The sequence below is a fragment of the Phoenix dactylifera genome, chromosome 12 (assembly GCF_009389715.1).
Source record: "Phoenix dactylifera cultivar Barhee BC4 chromosome 12, palm_55x_up_171113_PBpolish2nd_filt_p, whole genome shotgun sequence".
In the NCBI taxonomy this organism is placed as follows: domain Eukaryota; kingdom Viridiplantae; phylum Streptophyta; class Magnoliopsida; order Arecales; family Arecaceae; genus Phoenix; species Phoenix dactylifera.
This window is the reverse complement of record NC_052403.1, coordinates 6,345,854-6,362,460: the sequence shown is the minus strand read 5'-3', so window position 1 is coordinate 6,362,460 and position 16,607 is coordinate 6,345,854. Positions and strand designations below refer to the sequence as shown.

The 16,607-nt window shown below is 39.2% G+C and overlaps 2 protein-coding genes across 2 annotated transcripts; one reads left to right on the top strand and one right to left on the bottom strand.

Annotated features, from left to right (window-relative positions):
* Positions 1-869: 869 nt before the first annotated feature.
* LOC103696440 (60S ribosomal protein L35-like) lies at positions 870-3,651 on the bottom strand. Its single transcript, XM_008778072.4, has 4 exons — positions 3,491-3,651; positions 3,269-3,404; positions 3,027-3,183; positions 870-1,120 (listed from the first exon to the last, which is right to left on the bottom strand). Exons 1-4 carry the CDS (start codon positions 3,492-3,494, stop codon positions 1,046-1,048), a joined length of 372 nt encoding a protein of 123 aa, XP_008776294.1. The 5' UTR covers positions 3,495-3,651; the 3' UTR covers positions 870-1,045.
* A 2,445-nt stretch (positions 3,652-6,096) lies between these two features.
* Positions 6,097-15,507, top strand: LOC103696427 (ankyrin repeat-containing protein ITN1-like). Its single transcript, XM_039132452.1, has 4 exons — positions 6,097-6,287; positions 6,380-6,838; positions 9,882-10,291; positions 14,021-15,507. Exons 1-4 carry the CDS (start codon positions 6,266-6,268, stop codon positions 14,852-14,854), a joined length of 1,725 nt encoding a protein of 574 aa, XP_038988380.1. The 5' UTR covers positions 6,097-6,265; the 3' UTR covers positions 14,855-15,507.
* The last annotated feature ends 1,100 nt before the right edge of the window (positions 15,508-16,607 follow it).

Sequence of the window (16,607 nt, the reverse complement as noted above, 5' to 3'; positions counted from 1 at the left end):
ATTTCATCTTTATTTTTTTTCAAAAAGATCCTTCAGCATTAAAGAGGCATTAAAAACCTAATTTTTATTAAAGGTATAATAGGAATTACACATAACTTTTCTAGAAAAGTGGTCATCCAAATATAAGTACTCTGAAAACCTGTCACTTTTTCATGTTTAACCAAACATGCCAAAAATACATTCCCAGGCATTTTCTTTCTAGAAATCTTATTCACAGGAATCATATTCCTAGGAAAAAAAATACTTCCCGCAAATCAAATGAGCTCTAAATACCGAACGCGTTTCTTTACAACCAAAACCCCGAAGCAAATTCTTCACTCTTGGATCCTTTAGAGGCAGTAAAGCATTGACAGACACATAAATGATTGTGGTTGTTTTCACATTTGTCAATTTACTTCGCCAAACCGCACCACCGTATTTTTTTTTTTTGCTAGAACGGATGGACCATACCTGACGGGTACAGATACACCCAATAAAGTCAAAAAATAGGATACCTCAAAGTGCCAAGGTTACATAAGCAGCCATCCAATCCACAGCTTTATTGGCTTCGCGCCACCATGTATTTAGTGTTTTCCAAAATAACATAGAGGAGTCTCCTTTTCTGGCGGTAAAAGGCGGACAAAAAAACCAGGGCACCCCGAAAAGCAGCAAGAACAGAGCTTTAAGGCCTGAGCATTCCAGTTGCACTTCTCCAAAATATAAGCAGGCAGATGAGATAATTCTGCTTCATGCAGCAACTGCAGTGAAAGTTTCTCTGGAATTTGATGGAAAGTCCGCGCCAAGCAGAAATGTCCATGGACATGGCAAACCAAGTGAGTGTACTACCATCCAGAAAATTAATGCCCGCAAAGGAAGATGAAGCAGGAATCGAACATCAAATCTATCTGAATTTCGGAAAAGACTTGCATTTCGTATGCCATAAAATGTCAGAAACCCAAATCATAGTGCTAAACAGGATTGATAATCGATAAAACATATGATAAAATTCGGACGCCAAAGGCAGTCACTTGAACAAAGGGGGGGAGAGTCTAGATAATATCCTAATCTATGCCTTAATGGCATACTTTCTCATCGGGAAGTACATCTCCTTTTTCTTCTCACGTTCGGTCTTCAATGAAGCCTGTAGTTAGAAGAAAGAACTGTTAATGCATGGATATACAAGGTCACCATATAAATGATCATTAATCCACAAAACCAAAAAATACTAGAATGAGAGAGACAAGATTCTTAGTTTTACCATCACTTTTAGGAGCAGAGAGCATTTACACAATGGCATAAGTCACATAATGAGAATGCCTCAGCAATGTTAACTAGGTCAAGAGCATGTCCTTCAAATGTCATGGAACATATGCTATCTCTTTAAACATCATGGAATATATGCTAGGTGTGAACAGCTAAAGTGCGAGCGACAATGCTTCTGAATCTTCACGATTACAGAACAAGCTATAAAACATCATGTGAAGCAAGATATGAGTACCATGGTACTTTGTTTTTTTTGTTTTAAAAAAAATTAAGGGAGCTCTCCTGAACATAGACAATCCTAACTAGCTACACCACAAAAATTCATATAAAGGAGTAATATGACATCATTAATAGATTGTTACAAGTGCTTCTCTCATTCCATGGCCAAGCATTACGTTTAGATGCACCACTGTATTGTATAAAAGAGTGAATAAAATTATGCATATCTAGGAAGCACGAATTCTTCAAATAATTGGCTTGTCAAAATCGGATACCGATAGTCGTTAGAGACTATTTTTCAGCATTCAAAAAACACTATGGATCCTGTTTAGATGCACTTGAGATACTCCCTGTTACCTCCAAATATGAGAGGGAGGTTATAACCGAACCTTATAATGGTAAATGGTCAATTTTATCGTCTATGACTTCAACATTTTACTATGAACCATGGAATGGGGTCTATGGATTTAAATGATTAAATGATAAGCTTATAAAAGTAATTATGGGCTATGTATTATTTTGATAACCTACTATGTTTTATAAATCACTTTTACATACAAACATATGTATATATACAGGTCAGGCAATGACTGACATAAGGGTTCAGCATGGGATATATATAAATATATCATAGGAGATTGACTGATACTTGCTATGCATGCAAGCATGCACACATGCATTAATCAAGGAAAATGTTAACAGATGTCCTAGATGCAACTATTAGGATACAATCTTTGTTACAATTAACGACAGCTTTACTATATTTAAGCACTAAAATATTCGCTCATGCATATAAACATCATGCTATATTATTTCTCCATCAACCAACTACCTGCATCTCAAAGTCAATCACTGCCTGACCACATATCACACTTCACAGAAACACTTCACTTTATGTAGCAAAGGTAAGATACATTTGGGGAACAATAGCCGATACATATGAGCATCGTCCAATCACAAGCCAACCCCATATAGCCCTCATACTTTTGTTAGATTCACTCCTCCGAACAGGATAAGTAATCACAAATAACTGATGCAGAAAGAATGTTTTAAGCATTAAAATTTCTTAAGGTGCAAAAAATATTTTAACATTTCAAACACTTAAACAAGCAAGGAATGCTATTTAGCAATACTAGTAACAAAAAAAAGGGGAACCATGACTTGATAGGTTCTTCCATGTGTCCAATGACAGGAAAACACAGCACTCAACAGGCTTGCGTTTTGATATACAAGAATAATAACAGTACTCGAGATTACCATCAAGGGGACACCTATAATGCCAGATATGTACTCATCAAGCCTAAACACCTTACCTTCGATCCAACACTATCGACCCCGTAGTGATTGCCAAATTATTTCTTCAAAACTCGATACAAAGCAAAATTATCCATGCCATAATAAAATAAAATCTCGCTAACAAGTATATAATATAGGCAAGAAATATGAAAGAAAAAGGCATCCACGCAAGAAGTTATAGAACTAAAAAAGATTTTTTTTTTCTCTTGTCGTAAGACTTGAAATGAAGGGAGATTTCATATCCGAAAGGAGGATAGAAGGGTGATGACCTGGTGCTTCGTGAGGCGACGGCGGATGGCGCGAGTCTTCTTGGGCCGGAGATCAAGCGGCTGGTACTTCTTCTTCTTATACGCCTCCCTCAGCACCTGCTTCTGCTTCTGAGAGATCACCGTGAGCACCCGCGCGATCGAGAGCCTCACCACCTTGCTGCCAAACCCAAAAAAGAAACACCGTGAGTGCCGTCGCAGGATGGAGATCAAACGCTGAGATGGAAAGGCGTCGGGAAGATTACATCTTGGAAAGCTTGTTGGGGGCGCCGCCGGTGACCTTCGCAACGCGGAGGAGGGCGAGCTCCGCCTTAAGGTCCTTCAGCTGGGTCAGTAGCTCCGCCTTCGACTTCCCCCGGAGCTCGTGGACCTTAATCCTCGCTGACAAGAGAAGGAGGTCAGAGAGAAGGCGATAGAGATGGGAATCGAAGAAGATCGAAATGGGAGATAGCAGACCGAATTCTTACCCATTGGAAGCGGATCGAGATCTCTTCTGCTCCCCTCCTCGTCGAGCTCTCTCTCTCGCGCGCGCGGCCCCGGCGAGACGAAACCCTAGAAATGGCGGCAGAGGTCCAAAAGAGCTGAAGGAGCGCTCTTAAAACCCTAGCCGCAAGGATTATGGCTGAACATGGGCCGGGCCTATTTAAAATCCAACATTTTCTGCGTCCTAGCCCGGCCTACAATCAGCTCTGCTCGGAGAACCTTGCATTCTGTGATGGCGTTGGGCTTCAGGTGGGCTTTTGGCAAGGCACTTATTAAGAATATCGAGTGGGCTGAGATCATTTGTGTGCATAAAATGATTTCATCTAGTCCGTGCACAAGAAGGAGAGATGGACGGATGTGATTTCATCTAATCAAAAACTATTTTGCTATTCATTTCAAATTAATAACAAAGAACGGCTGAGATCCCCAGCTTGAGGTAATGGGTCTGAAAGGTATTAATCTTGTTTATGAACATTAGTTACAATATAATCTTTTATTAGTTACCTTAAGGTATTAATCTTCAAGTCATAATAGATCTGAAAGGTTCCATTGAGAAACTTCAGTCCATGGTATATGTAACCAATTGCAAAAGATCATGGTCCTACTGCTGTTTTGTTTCTCAAGTACTCTTTCATAGATCAAAAAAAGCATCTACTACCTTTTCCAAAAAATCAAGCTGTTTGTTGTTCCCATAAAATGAGAAGATGCTAATATCTTTTACATCTTTTCCTCCTACACCACATCTCCCTTAGAGGATCCTTACCTTTCACATGATTGAAGTATTCACCTTAATTTGCCCGTTGGATCACCCCTTGCATAGTTTGCAAAGCGATGGATGATCCAATGATGGTTCGTGCAAAGAAAGATAAATTCTTCTTTTACGCAAAAGATCCAACCCTGACCCTTAGCATTACTACTGATGGCTATTATACATGGTTGAGAATAACCACACTAACATGTTTCTTGCTCCATTCCATGCATGGTTAGGTTCCCATCTGCACTAACAACTCATAAATCTCCTACTAATCTATCATGTTAGACAGTATTTGATCTACACGAATGAGACGATTTGATTGGCATAATGTACGTCCGAGTTGGCGCATGGAATGCATAATATAATTTGCCTGATATATAGTGAAGCGATATTGATACTATTTTTTATGATTAGTTTAAATTGATCTCGTATATTTTTCTCATCTAAACCATGATACGAAAAAAAACACAAAAAAAAAATCCCAGTCCTCTCCATCATAAGCTAATATGGCGGGCCAGTTATATCTTATATCCCTCTCCCTCACCTAAAATGGCTTCACACGGGTCCTCACATACTCCTCTCGTTCAAGCCCTAATGTCCTCGTCAGGCTAAGGGTTTAAATCTATTCAAATCTAATCATAAACACTACGATTGGCCCGTGGTCAGCTCCAATGAATCCGTGCTGCAGTGTCCCCTAGCCCACATAGGTTATGAGCCGGATTCGCTCTGATACCATTTCTAACAATGCATGACCTCATCTAAAATGGCTAGCCGGAAGGTAGTATTTGGATTTCTTGATTTTGTATAAATACCCAAGATCTATCCAGCGAATAACCGATGTGGGATTAAACACACGCCCACACAGATTCTCACAGTTATCATTAACTAAATACTAATTAAAAAAAAAAGAAAAGAAAAAAGAGCTCAGGAGAAGTCGAGCCGTAACAAAATTTTCATCACCTCTCTTTCCTCCCACTTTCCCTCCCACGCGATGTCCCTCTCACCCTTTGACAAGGCGTACCGTGGAGTCATTCTTACCTTAAAAAAATATAAAAAATTTAGTGCCGGTAGTAGAGATAGATGCGTTAAAGTCTAAGGGATCTCGTCAGGAGTTATGAAGTATCCAGGAAGTTTCTGACAGGAAATTCTAAATCCATGGCTGCTCCACCCACCCTTACAATGAACAACGCATCATCCATGTAAGGTGCAAGAACTATTGCATCACAAGTCATGGCACAATCATGATGGAAAGTGCCGAAGTTCACTCAGTACACCAATCCAATGTGAAAATTGGCAATTCATTGAGTGATAGATGGGATCATGTTGGTATCACTGATCCTGCTATATACCGCAACAATCTTCAGTTCCTAATCCAATAAATTAAGCATGAATCTACTGGATGATTGATAGCAATGTTTAATCATTTAATTCGTTTAACTTAATTCAATTTCTTCTGAGCCACATCAGGATGTGTTTGATAGATTGGTCAGGTTTGGACTTGAGTTTTTATCCATTTAATAAACAAATCAAAGTCGAGTTAACAGGTTTATCTGGTCTAATTTGTGTTCGGTCTCATCTGAACCGATTATTACTTCATATTAGAAAGATTTGGAAAAAAAATGCCACATAGCAATATTATATTATTACTTTAGTTAATAATAAAAATCTATCAAACATGCTCCACGTATTAGATAAAAAGTTGCAACCATAGGAGACTCCTGTCCTGATCTCGTGATCTCATCATAATTGAATAATCTTAAAGCCTAGTTTGGTGGGCCCGGCGGCGTCTCTCAGTCGCCGCTTAATTTGAAACCAACTGAATTGATTAACGGTTTAGGCAGCAGTTCTTGAAGGAAAAAAAAGGGCGAACTTTATCCCACCTTCCTCGCTCCTTCCTCCCCAGTCCCGTCCCTTAAAGATCCCTCGAGCTCCCAAACCCTAGCACGGATCCCCGCTCGTCTAGGCTTTGGGATCCTAGTGTTCGATCTCGCCGCGGGGGAGAAGGATGGGGCTCGAGATCGATAAAGGTGCCTCCTTTTTCCCACTGTCCACTGCCCCATTCCGCTTTTTTGGTTTATTTTTCATCCAAAAATGCGATTTTTCATTTTTTTCGAAGCAGGAGGAGGGAGGGATCTGGAGATGGGGTCCGCGAGCCTCAGCCCCGGACAGAACTCTAATCCCTCCACGTCGGCGCTGCCGTCGCCGGCGGCGGCGCCGGCGCTGGTGCTGTCGAATTCGGGGAAGCGGATCGACCAGGCGGGGAAGAAGAAGTATGTGAAGCAGGTTACGGGGCGGCGCAACGACACGGATCTCCACCTGGCGGCGCAACGCGGGGATTTGGCCGCCGTGAGGCAGATTCTGAGGCACATAGATACCGAGATGACGGGGACTGCAGAGGGGGTCGAATTCGTGAACGAGACCAACGAGGTCGGGGAGACGGCGCTGATTATTGCGGCGCAGAAGGGGCATCTTGAGGTGGTGGTGGAGCTGCTCAAGTATTCGGATAGGGAGAGCATCTCGGCCAAGAATAGGTCGGGCTATGATGCTTTGCATGTGGCTGCGAGAGAAGGGCACCAAGGTGTGGGTTTTTCCCCCTCTCTTAAGTGCTTACTAGTTTAGTATCCAGTAGTAACTTCTGTTGCAGTGTTCGGTCTATCCGTCTCTAGTTTCTCCTTTTCGATCTCTTCGATCTTTATTGTGAAGCCAGTAGTTAGGGATGCGTGATGACTTGTTTGCTATTATGTATTTTACCCTATGGAGAAGCTGATCCGAAGGCCAAAAAAAGCTAAAAGAGTTGATCTTGACTTTAAAAACTAATAAGATGGATTATTTGTCTTGCTTTCGTACACATGGCTACCCTTTTTCCTTTCCTTTTTTTTTTAAATATCTTCCATCCTTTTTTCCTTCAAAAAGAAGAGATAACAGAATATGCCTTGTTTTATTTAGGAAGAGTGATTATTTTAGTGAGATTTCTAATTTACAGGGATTATTTCAATAAAATAAGTGAAGAAAATCAGCTGTTATTGTTGGACAATCTGTTAACATATGCATGTAAGCCAAATCATATCTTGGTTGCATAAACTATATTGAATGTAGTCAATACTGAAGTGACTGTTCTCTGAAGTTGAGGCTAGAGACCAAAGTTGGCTATGACTAATTGGATTTCATCTGAAGCATACGAGCTGTTTTGGATGTGAGTGGGGAGGGTTTTGTAAGTTAATCTGATCTTGTAATGCTAATGACTCTCTTTCTGTTTTTTTTTTTTGTTACCAATATATTGCAAGTTCATGCGGTGCTTTTACCTTTTTAATCTCAAGCAGAAGTTGCCAAACATCTTTTGTAGTTGTAATGAGACCTAGAATATTGGTTTCTTGTCACTGATAGGTAAGCAATAGGAGGAAGTTCTTGATCTTGTAAGTGGGCTTCTATTTCAGCTTCAAACATGTATTGAGGAAATTTAAGTACACATATTCACAGATAGTCGAGGTTACATGAAAGCAGCAGAGATCAAAACAGATCATTAGGTTCTCATTTGCTTGATGACTCTTTTTTTATTTCTTTTGCTAATGAAATCTAGGGATACAAATAATGACAAATAAAAGAATAAAACAGTTCGAAGGTACTATTTGGGTTTTTTAGCCCTATAGATGTACCCAAGATCTACCGATGTGTAATTGATGTGGGATTAAACTTAAGCCCAATTAGATCCTCACATACTCCTCCTGTTTAAATCTTGGTATTCTTGTCAGGCAAAGGGTTTAAATCCAATCAATTCCGATCACAAACACCACAATTGGCTCGTATTCGACTCTAAAAAGGATCGTACTGTTGTATCCTCTAGCCCCTATGGGCTATAGACAAAGTCTGCTTTGATACCATCTATAACGACTTAGGACCTTATGAAAAAAAAGCCGTTGAAATGTATTATTTGGGCTCTTTGGCACTATGTATTCAAGATCTACATGGTGCATGACTGATGTAGGACTAAACACATGCTTGTATGAATCCGTACAGTAAATATCCATCATGCCAATTCCTTTAGTCGGAGACTGCCAGGTCATTTATTTTTTACCTAGTTGGTGTTTGAAGGTCTTTGTTATCAATTGATTTAGCTCGACTGAGTTTGATTTTTTGATTCAATTCCAAAACTTATGTGAGTTTTCAATGATTTTGGTTTTATAGTTTGTTTCTAAAAAGCTTGTTGAATTATATGCTACTATGTGTCTTGTATAATCCTCTTTTCTTTGTTTGGCTTAGGAGAGCTTAAGTTACCCTTGATTTTTAGTATGATATTATGGATGACAATGGCAGAGGTACATTTTATGATAAAAACTATTTGCCCACCTTCAAATATGATCTATCAGCGTAAGTGTTCAATAATTAGTAGCCCCAAGTTTGACATAATTGCTGAAAGCTTCCTGGAGTCTAGTATTGCTATGAACAGCATGTCAAGACTGAGCACCTAGGTGCTATCAGACCTGTAAGTTTGGGTTCTATTTGATATTTTTTCCAAGCTCCTGACAGCAACAAGTTCTTTTGGTTGTATGGTGATCGCTGGCATGCAACTAGTGTTGGATAGCTGGAAATGAGATAAAATGAAGGGGATAATGAAAGTAGCACAGGTTTAAGTATGTTGACCTTTAAGGATTTTTGCTATTGTAATGCCACCTGCTCGAAAAAGGAGGAGGTAGGGTATAACTGGGGCTACGAGGTACATTATTGCAACCGGTAAATTTAAGTCCTATTAGGAAACTAAAGTATATAATTCGAAAAGGTAAAAGTAAGAATAACTTAAAGATAAAGATAATGATAAACTAGTTATTCGATTGGCAAAAGAGAGCCCTTTTCCATGGTTATAATTTGATATTTATAAATGGCTTCTTTTAACTAGTAAGATGGGTGCCACTACTCATTCTAGATACTTTTTCTTGTTATTATGTGCTATATGGCTAACTATTACCATACATGATAGGTAGTGGCATAGCGCTACCTTTCCTCTCTCATCATGAATAGCGGAAAGATGGGTACCACTACTTACTTTGGATACTTGTCCTTGTTATTATATGCCACATGGATCACTATTTTCATGCCTGGTAGATAGTTCAACCACTCCTCTCATGTACATAGGTAATGGTAATTGCTAGCCAACCATCATACTTGGACTCCGCTCCACAAAGCCCTCATCCTAGGTCGATAACTCTCACTCCCTTAGGCTTACTCTGCTGTTACTTGGTTTGTACCGTTGGCTTGCATCTCCCTTGGTGTATTGTCCTTCGGATCACATTCGTCGGTCTGCATGTGATGTAAACACAAGCATATTAAGGAATGACAAGAAACTTTCTTCTTGTTGTTGTCAGCTGTGTTAAATTGTTATGCAGCTTTAGATTTCTCACATGCAAACACACACATACTGGTTTGTAGGATAGAAATTGGCTTTTTAATACAAACCCCAGCCTCATCCACGCCCACACCCCCCCCCCCCCCCCCTTCTCTCATGGCAAGATTTAGTTGATTGCTTATTTCATCACTGAAGTTTGTCTGCTGCAGATTTTGAGATTCATCTTCTTGTTTTATTGAGTCAGAGTAACATGATAGAACTATCACTAACTAATTTTTTACAGCCATTGTGCAGGTATTTTTGGAACATGACCCAACACTTAGCAACACATTTGGTCCCTCAAATGCAACTCCCCTCATATCTGCAGCAACAAGGGGCCACACTGAAGTGGTCAAGCAATTACTAGCTCAGGATTTTGGTTTGGTTGAGATGGCTAAAACCAATGGGAAAAATGCTTTGCATTTCGCAGCTCGACAAGGACATGTAGGAATTGTCAAAGCCTTGCTAGATAAAGACCCACAGCTAGCCCGAAGAACTGACAAAAAAGGCCAGACTGCTTTGCATATGGCTGTAAAAGGAACAAACAGTGATGTTGTTGAGGCACTAGTGGATGCTGATCCAGCCATAGTGATGCTGCCAGACAAAAATGGTAGCACTGCCCTACATGTGGCAACAAGGAAAAAACGAGCACAGGTAAAGCTTATTGATGCTTATTTCTTGTATTTCAAATATCCTACTAATGTTTGTATGAATGTATATCATAATTGATCCCAACATCCGATATCCAGCTTATCTATTTTCTATTTGGTGATTGGTACTCATTCAACCATTTTTTTAATTCCCTTGTCTTTCACATTTCTTGTTGGCATTCAAGAAATAATTTGGTTTTAAGAAGATTATGATAATTAGTATGACAAGTTTTGAATTGCTTGTCAATTTGATTCCATCCTTTTGATGGTTGTAACATCTTCTTATTCTCCCGAAGTCCACTATAGAGGAGTAGCCTTTTAAAATTTATACTAATCTCTCTTTTTTGGTACATGATGGAAACATTTCTGATGCAAAATATTAGACTGGGCAATGCTAAAATGTGCATGTTTTATTCACTCATTTGGTGAGTATGAAAGTTTCTTTTATAATCTGCAATAGATACAATAACGACAACAGATGCATCTCTTAAGTTTGGGTTATATAACAAAATCTTAACACCCTGAAAAAATCCCAAGCTTAAACTGCCAACACTAAAGTACATAGAAACAGCAACTCTTGCAAGCTTATGGAATGCGGATATCGGAAAACATGGAGAACAGGCCAATAAAGTTGGAAAATTTTTGATGAATTACATAAGGAGCTTTAGTTGAAGTTTGATAGTCTTTCATTTCATTGAAAAATATTATGTTTGTAACTGATGAAACCACTAAAGCAAGACGCATGCTTCATGATCAATTTTAGAGATGAAGCCATCAAGATCACTGATTGGTTGACTATGCTACCAAATCAACCTTCACAAATATTGGGGCAGTAGTATGTTGATGTTCTAGTCCAGGAGTAGCCATATGCTGGACAATACACAAGGCTAATTGTTGTCCCTGGGCCAAGTGTGGGTCATGTTGAAGGCATAGAGAGCAAAGAAGAGGTTGTGGTGACTGCGGACAAGAATACATTAGTTTTGAAGGGCAAGGAAGTGAGCTACTTGCCTTAGGATTTGGAGAAAGCCTTCCTGTTGCAGGTCACCGTAACATTATACATAGGCACCAATGGGTCATGGAATGCATGTTAACCTTCTTGTACAATTGAAAAAGAAGTAAAGTTGGAGACACCTAAATCTTGAACAAGACAGATCCAACAAGCTTATCTTAGTAGCGATATTAGCTTTCTGGTTGACCTTCTTTTCTGTTTTTTTTGCTCACAACAACTAGCAAAGGATGGAATGATGCAACTTGTGATTGATAAGCTTGAGGGGGTTCCAAGCATGCAGTTGAGTCAAGTACAGGAAGCAAACAAGCATCTTGATAGAGATGACATGGTGACCAAGTATCTGCTGGAGACATTACCTTGGAGGAAAATTTTTCCAGTGGACTACTAACAAAGGTTACTATGGAGATTGATCATCTTGAGCAGGGATAGGTCAACATGGATGAGCATAAAAACCAAATAAAATTCAAACCGTAGGGCTGCAAGTGGCTTGCACTGGTCCCAATTCCACCTTGACCCAGATTTGAAATGTTAACACATCTAATTGATCACTTGGCGAGACCAGGCTGGTAGAGTCTCTTTTCAGATCGGATCTGAGAGTTAAGTTTTTGACCGGAATTTTAAAACTGAATTTTGTCAGACAGTTCTAATATGTGAGATTCACGCCCAACCAGAATAGAGAATGATCTTGATATGGGACCCATCCTGACCAATGAGTCAACTTTGGGTATGGATCAGCCTCATTTGGGTCAAGTATGGGTCAAATCTGGCTCTACCACCCACTTGCACCTCTATTGAGCTGGTACGTGCCAGATGCCTATGGGTAATGCTTAGATGCACCATAGAACCTGATAACCCAACCAGATCATTAGATAAAAATTAGCGTTGTGTCCCGAGACAAGCTGACAATTTTACTGGGTCAAGTTTGGACCAGACCAAATTTAAACTGGTAACTTGATAATTATTTGATAATACTTTTGCATAAATTTATCGGTAAATATGGAGTATGCATTTAATAAAAACCTTTATCTGTTAACATAAATTTATCTGTAATAAAAACTTGATAATTATTTATCTGTAAATATGGAGTATGCTTGTATGCATATGTTACAAATATCATTAAATGATTTTAGAGAAAACTATCAAATATAAGAAAAACAAAACCAGACATACTTCGAAAAAGTTATGATTGTCAATTCCTAAGTGTAGGCTATTAGAGTCATAAAAAATTATGTATGCCTACATTCTGATGATGAAGTTGATAGCTCTGCTGTTACAAAGTTACAAGATGTTGAAAGGATTATTAAACTTTAACATTGAAAATATTGGGTGGAAATCAAAGCAAAAGTGATGTTAAGAATTCACACACATATACCTGAACCTGAAAAGAGAATCATAACTATTTAGGAAATCCAGTTATAAATGTAACACGAATATTGTGTCGAGTTTATATGGGTCATGGGGATAATGGAATTGTTTCCATAACTTCCTTCCTCAACCCTTATGTTAATTATGCAATCAGCTGACCTGCTTGAGTTCTTTTTAAATTTATTGAAGTATTAACTTCAAGTTAACCACACATCAGATGAAGCAAAGGTGAGGTTTCCTATCTACGAGGTTATTAATTAAGCCATCAGCTGATTTGCATGAGTTTAATTTCAAATATATCAAAGTATTAACTTCAAATTAACCACAGATCAAACAAAGCAAAGGTGAGTTTCCCTATCTATGAGGTTATCTTGGTGAACTGGAGAATATGTGAACATCGGATCTGGATAAATGTAGTCCCCAGTTTTCACAAAAAACAAAAAACTTGCTACGCATCAAAACATCTAGAAAATTTGCCTTCAAATATGGAACCTTTTGAAACTTTGGCCTTTTGATCTGAAACCTGTTACAATTGGCCCTTTGATTCATCATTTGTGCTGTGCAGATGAATGTGCTCCTTATAGCATCAAACTTTGTCCCCTTCCCTCTTTCTAGACTCTTTTCTTAGTCTATGCAGGCCCATATTTGTCATTTGGTTCTTAGTGGTTTTATGCCGGGCACTCTTTTGTCCAAAGATGAATTGATTAGGTGTTCTAGCCTTCGAGATTAGTTTAATGAGGTCTACTGCCAATGCCAAATTAATATAAAAAAGGGCATTCCAGTGCACGAGACTCTCGCCCCTACGGGGTCTAGGGCCTTTCTCCCTCATGTGGAGAGGTTCGAACCCGTGACACCAGATCGCAACTGAGCAAGCTTACTGTTTCCCCAAGGCCCTTCTGCTCCAGTGCCAAATTAATATCCTCTCTTATAAACATTTTCCAATGTAGAAGGTTCATACCTTGATTTGTGGGCTGACCAATATAAAAGGGACAAATCTTGTTGATGGTTGTTGAAATTTCAGGTTTTTATTTTTGGGTCTGATGGGAACTTTCTTATAGTTTGCATGTTATTAAGCTATTATGGCACTGGAGTAAATTTTTTTTATCCGACTAGGTGCTTTAGGATTCTTTTGTTTTACTAGTCTGTGCCTTCTGCTATGAAACAGAAACTATCAAGCATTTACTTGTATTCTTCTCATTTGCTGTCATTCTTCTTGTTTGCCCCATTGTTTTTTTCATTTCCTCCATCTTTTTTCGTTGTCTACTTTTAAGTGTTTCCGTTGTCGGGGGGGCTATAATAGTTTTAACTGAAATTTATGCTGTCATCTTGCCAAAGCTCATCATTCTCATTTCTTTGCAGATAGTAAATATTCTATTATGCCTACCGGACACACACGTGAATGCATTGACAAGAGACCATAAGACTGCATTTGATATTGCAGACGGGCTTCCTCTCTCTGAAGAATCTGCAGAGATTAAAGAGTGTTTATCTCGCTATGGTGCTGTCAGAGCCAATGAATTAAATCAGCCTAGAGATGAGCTTCGGAAGACTGTTACAGAAATCAAGAAAGATGTTCACACACAACTGGAGCAAACTAGAAAAACAAATAAAAATGTGCATGGGATAGCTAAAAGGCTCAGGAAACTACATCGGGAGGGCATAAATAATGCCACAAACTCTGTAACAGTGGTCGCTGTGCTCTTTGCCACTGTGGCATTTGCAGCTATCTTCACGGTGCCAGGTGGAAATGATAATGATGGGGTCGCAGTTTCTGTGCATGCTCCTTCCTTCAAGATATTTTTCATCTTTAATGCTATAGCTCTCTTTACATCATTGGCCGTGGTGGTGGTGCAGATAACACTTGTAAGAGGGGAAACAAAGTCCGAGAGGATGGTTGTGGGAGTGATTAACAAATTGATGTGGTTGGCTTCAGTGTGCACCACAGTTGCTTTCATTGCCTCCTCCTATATTGTAGTGGGTCGCCATTTCCAGTGGGCTGCAATACTTGTTACACTGATAGGAGGAGTGATAATGGCTGGGGTTCTTGGGACCATGACTTACTATGTGGTGAAATCAAAGCATGTCCGAAGGATTAGGAAGAAGCGGAAGTTATCCATGAGAAGCATCTCGAGCTCATGGCATCCCAACTCTGACATCTCGGACTCTGATATTAATCCAATTTATGCCATTTGAAGAGTGAAGGTGGGGGGTTTCTGACCGGACGTCCTATGTTATTTCTGTTTGTATCTGATAATGCATACCGTGTGGAGCTGTAAATCTTATCCACTTACTGGTATAACCTGTGCTTACGGCTTCGATATGTGTGTAATAACTGTACTTAACCAGGGATAGCTGATATTCATTCCCAAAAGTCTGGGAGATAGAATCTTGATTCTTGTCATAGTTGAAATGATTCATGCTACAAGCCTACAATACGTGAAGGTGGACATGACATTACTCTCTTTTTGAACAATGACAGAAGGTCATTTGCATTTGTTGTCTCTTGGTTGAGGAATATTAAGTGGCTGTTGCATCACAGGTCATGGCCTGGGATGACAGATGTCGAGCTGTGATACAGTGCAAACGAGTATGCATGCAATTTGAAATAGACTGGTTTGTGTTGCAGCGTATCTACTACACCTATTGTATGTCTGTATTGTGCTTAATTTTTTTCAACACGTCTTGTAAAAGTTCTTTATGATTCAAAATTTAGAAAGGTGAATGTAATATTTTCACGGTTGCTGTCTTAGCAGCAGGTTAATTTGGTTGAACTTGATTTAAAATAGAAAGGCCTGTATTGATTTGGTGAATCTGAAGGAAAATGGGAAGGTCCTGCATCATTCCTTAACAATTTTTTTTTCCCCTTGAGACTTCATTTTTCTTCCAGATATTGCTATGTCCATCCCCTTGTTGAATGGCATTTCTTTGAGCTAGTACTTAGACAACTCAAAATATATGGCTCCTGGTTACCTACTATTTTGACTTAAATGAGCCCTGGTGAATTGATGATTACAAGTGGGTCGGTGAGTCTCATGCATCTCTGTGGTATTGGAGATTTGGGTCCTCGAAAATTCTGCATTAGCATGAAAATGGTTTTGAAGTTGCTTTCTGAAGTTAATTTGAATTTCTCAAAATTATGACTTGAACTTTTAATTGTTTTTGAAAATTCAATAAGGCCAGATCCAGCAAGCACCATTTCATGAGTTGTGATTATTTGCTGTTGCTTTTAACAATTCTCACAACTTAAAACCTAGGATCACAGGTGTCCTCATAAATACATACTTGTTCAACATTTCTATTGTGACAGTCCTTTCTGATATTTGTTTCTAGTGTCTGAATGCAGCTGAAAGGATGGAAAAGAGAACCATGTGAAGGGAGAAAGAGAGCCACAAGAGATGATATATGAGGCTTCCGCATTAAAAAAAAAAAACAGTACATTAACTCTCAGTGGACAGTCCTCTCTGCTCCAACTACATTATTTTTTTCATGAGATTAGAAATAATACAAAAATGCAGCTGATGTCATGCAGACAAAAACATAATGTAGGTTCGTCTCCCTTTGCCTACCTTTGGATGCCAGAGATGCTGGGTGGAAAAAAGGAGTCCCTGTTCTGTGCTCCTCAGCCCTGCCAGTGCTCAACAGCATGAGTGCGGTGGGTTTCCTTGGGTTCTAATCTTGTCGAACTTTTTACTGACATGCTCACTTAGATTAACGTTTATCTATGTCCACCTTAAGGCTTCTTTTGAACTGCTATTTTAAAGTCGAGGAATCATTTTGCCTTTGAATGGGTCTCTGCCAACGTGATCTCTGGAAGCAAGTATCAAACAATTCCATGCGGACAAGTAGTGTCCAATGATGGTGGTCATTATTACTACTAGTGCCCATATTTGTTTCCTTTATATTATTTTCAGCAATCTTAGTTGAGTTTAATGTAAGTTGTCATATA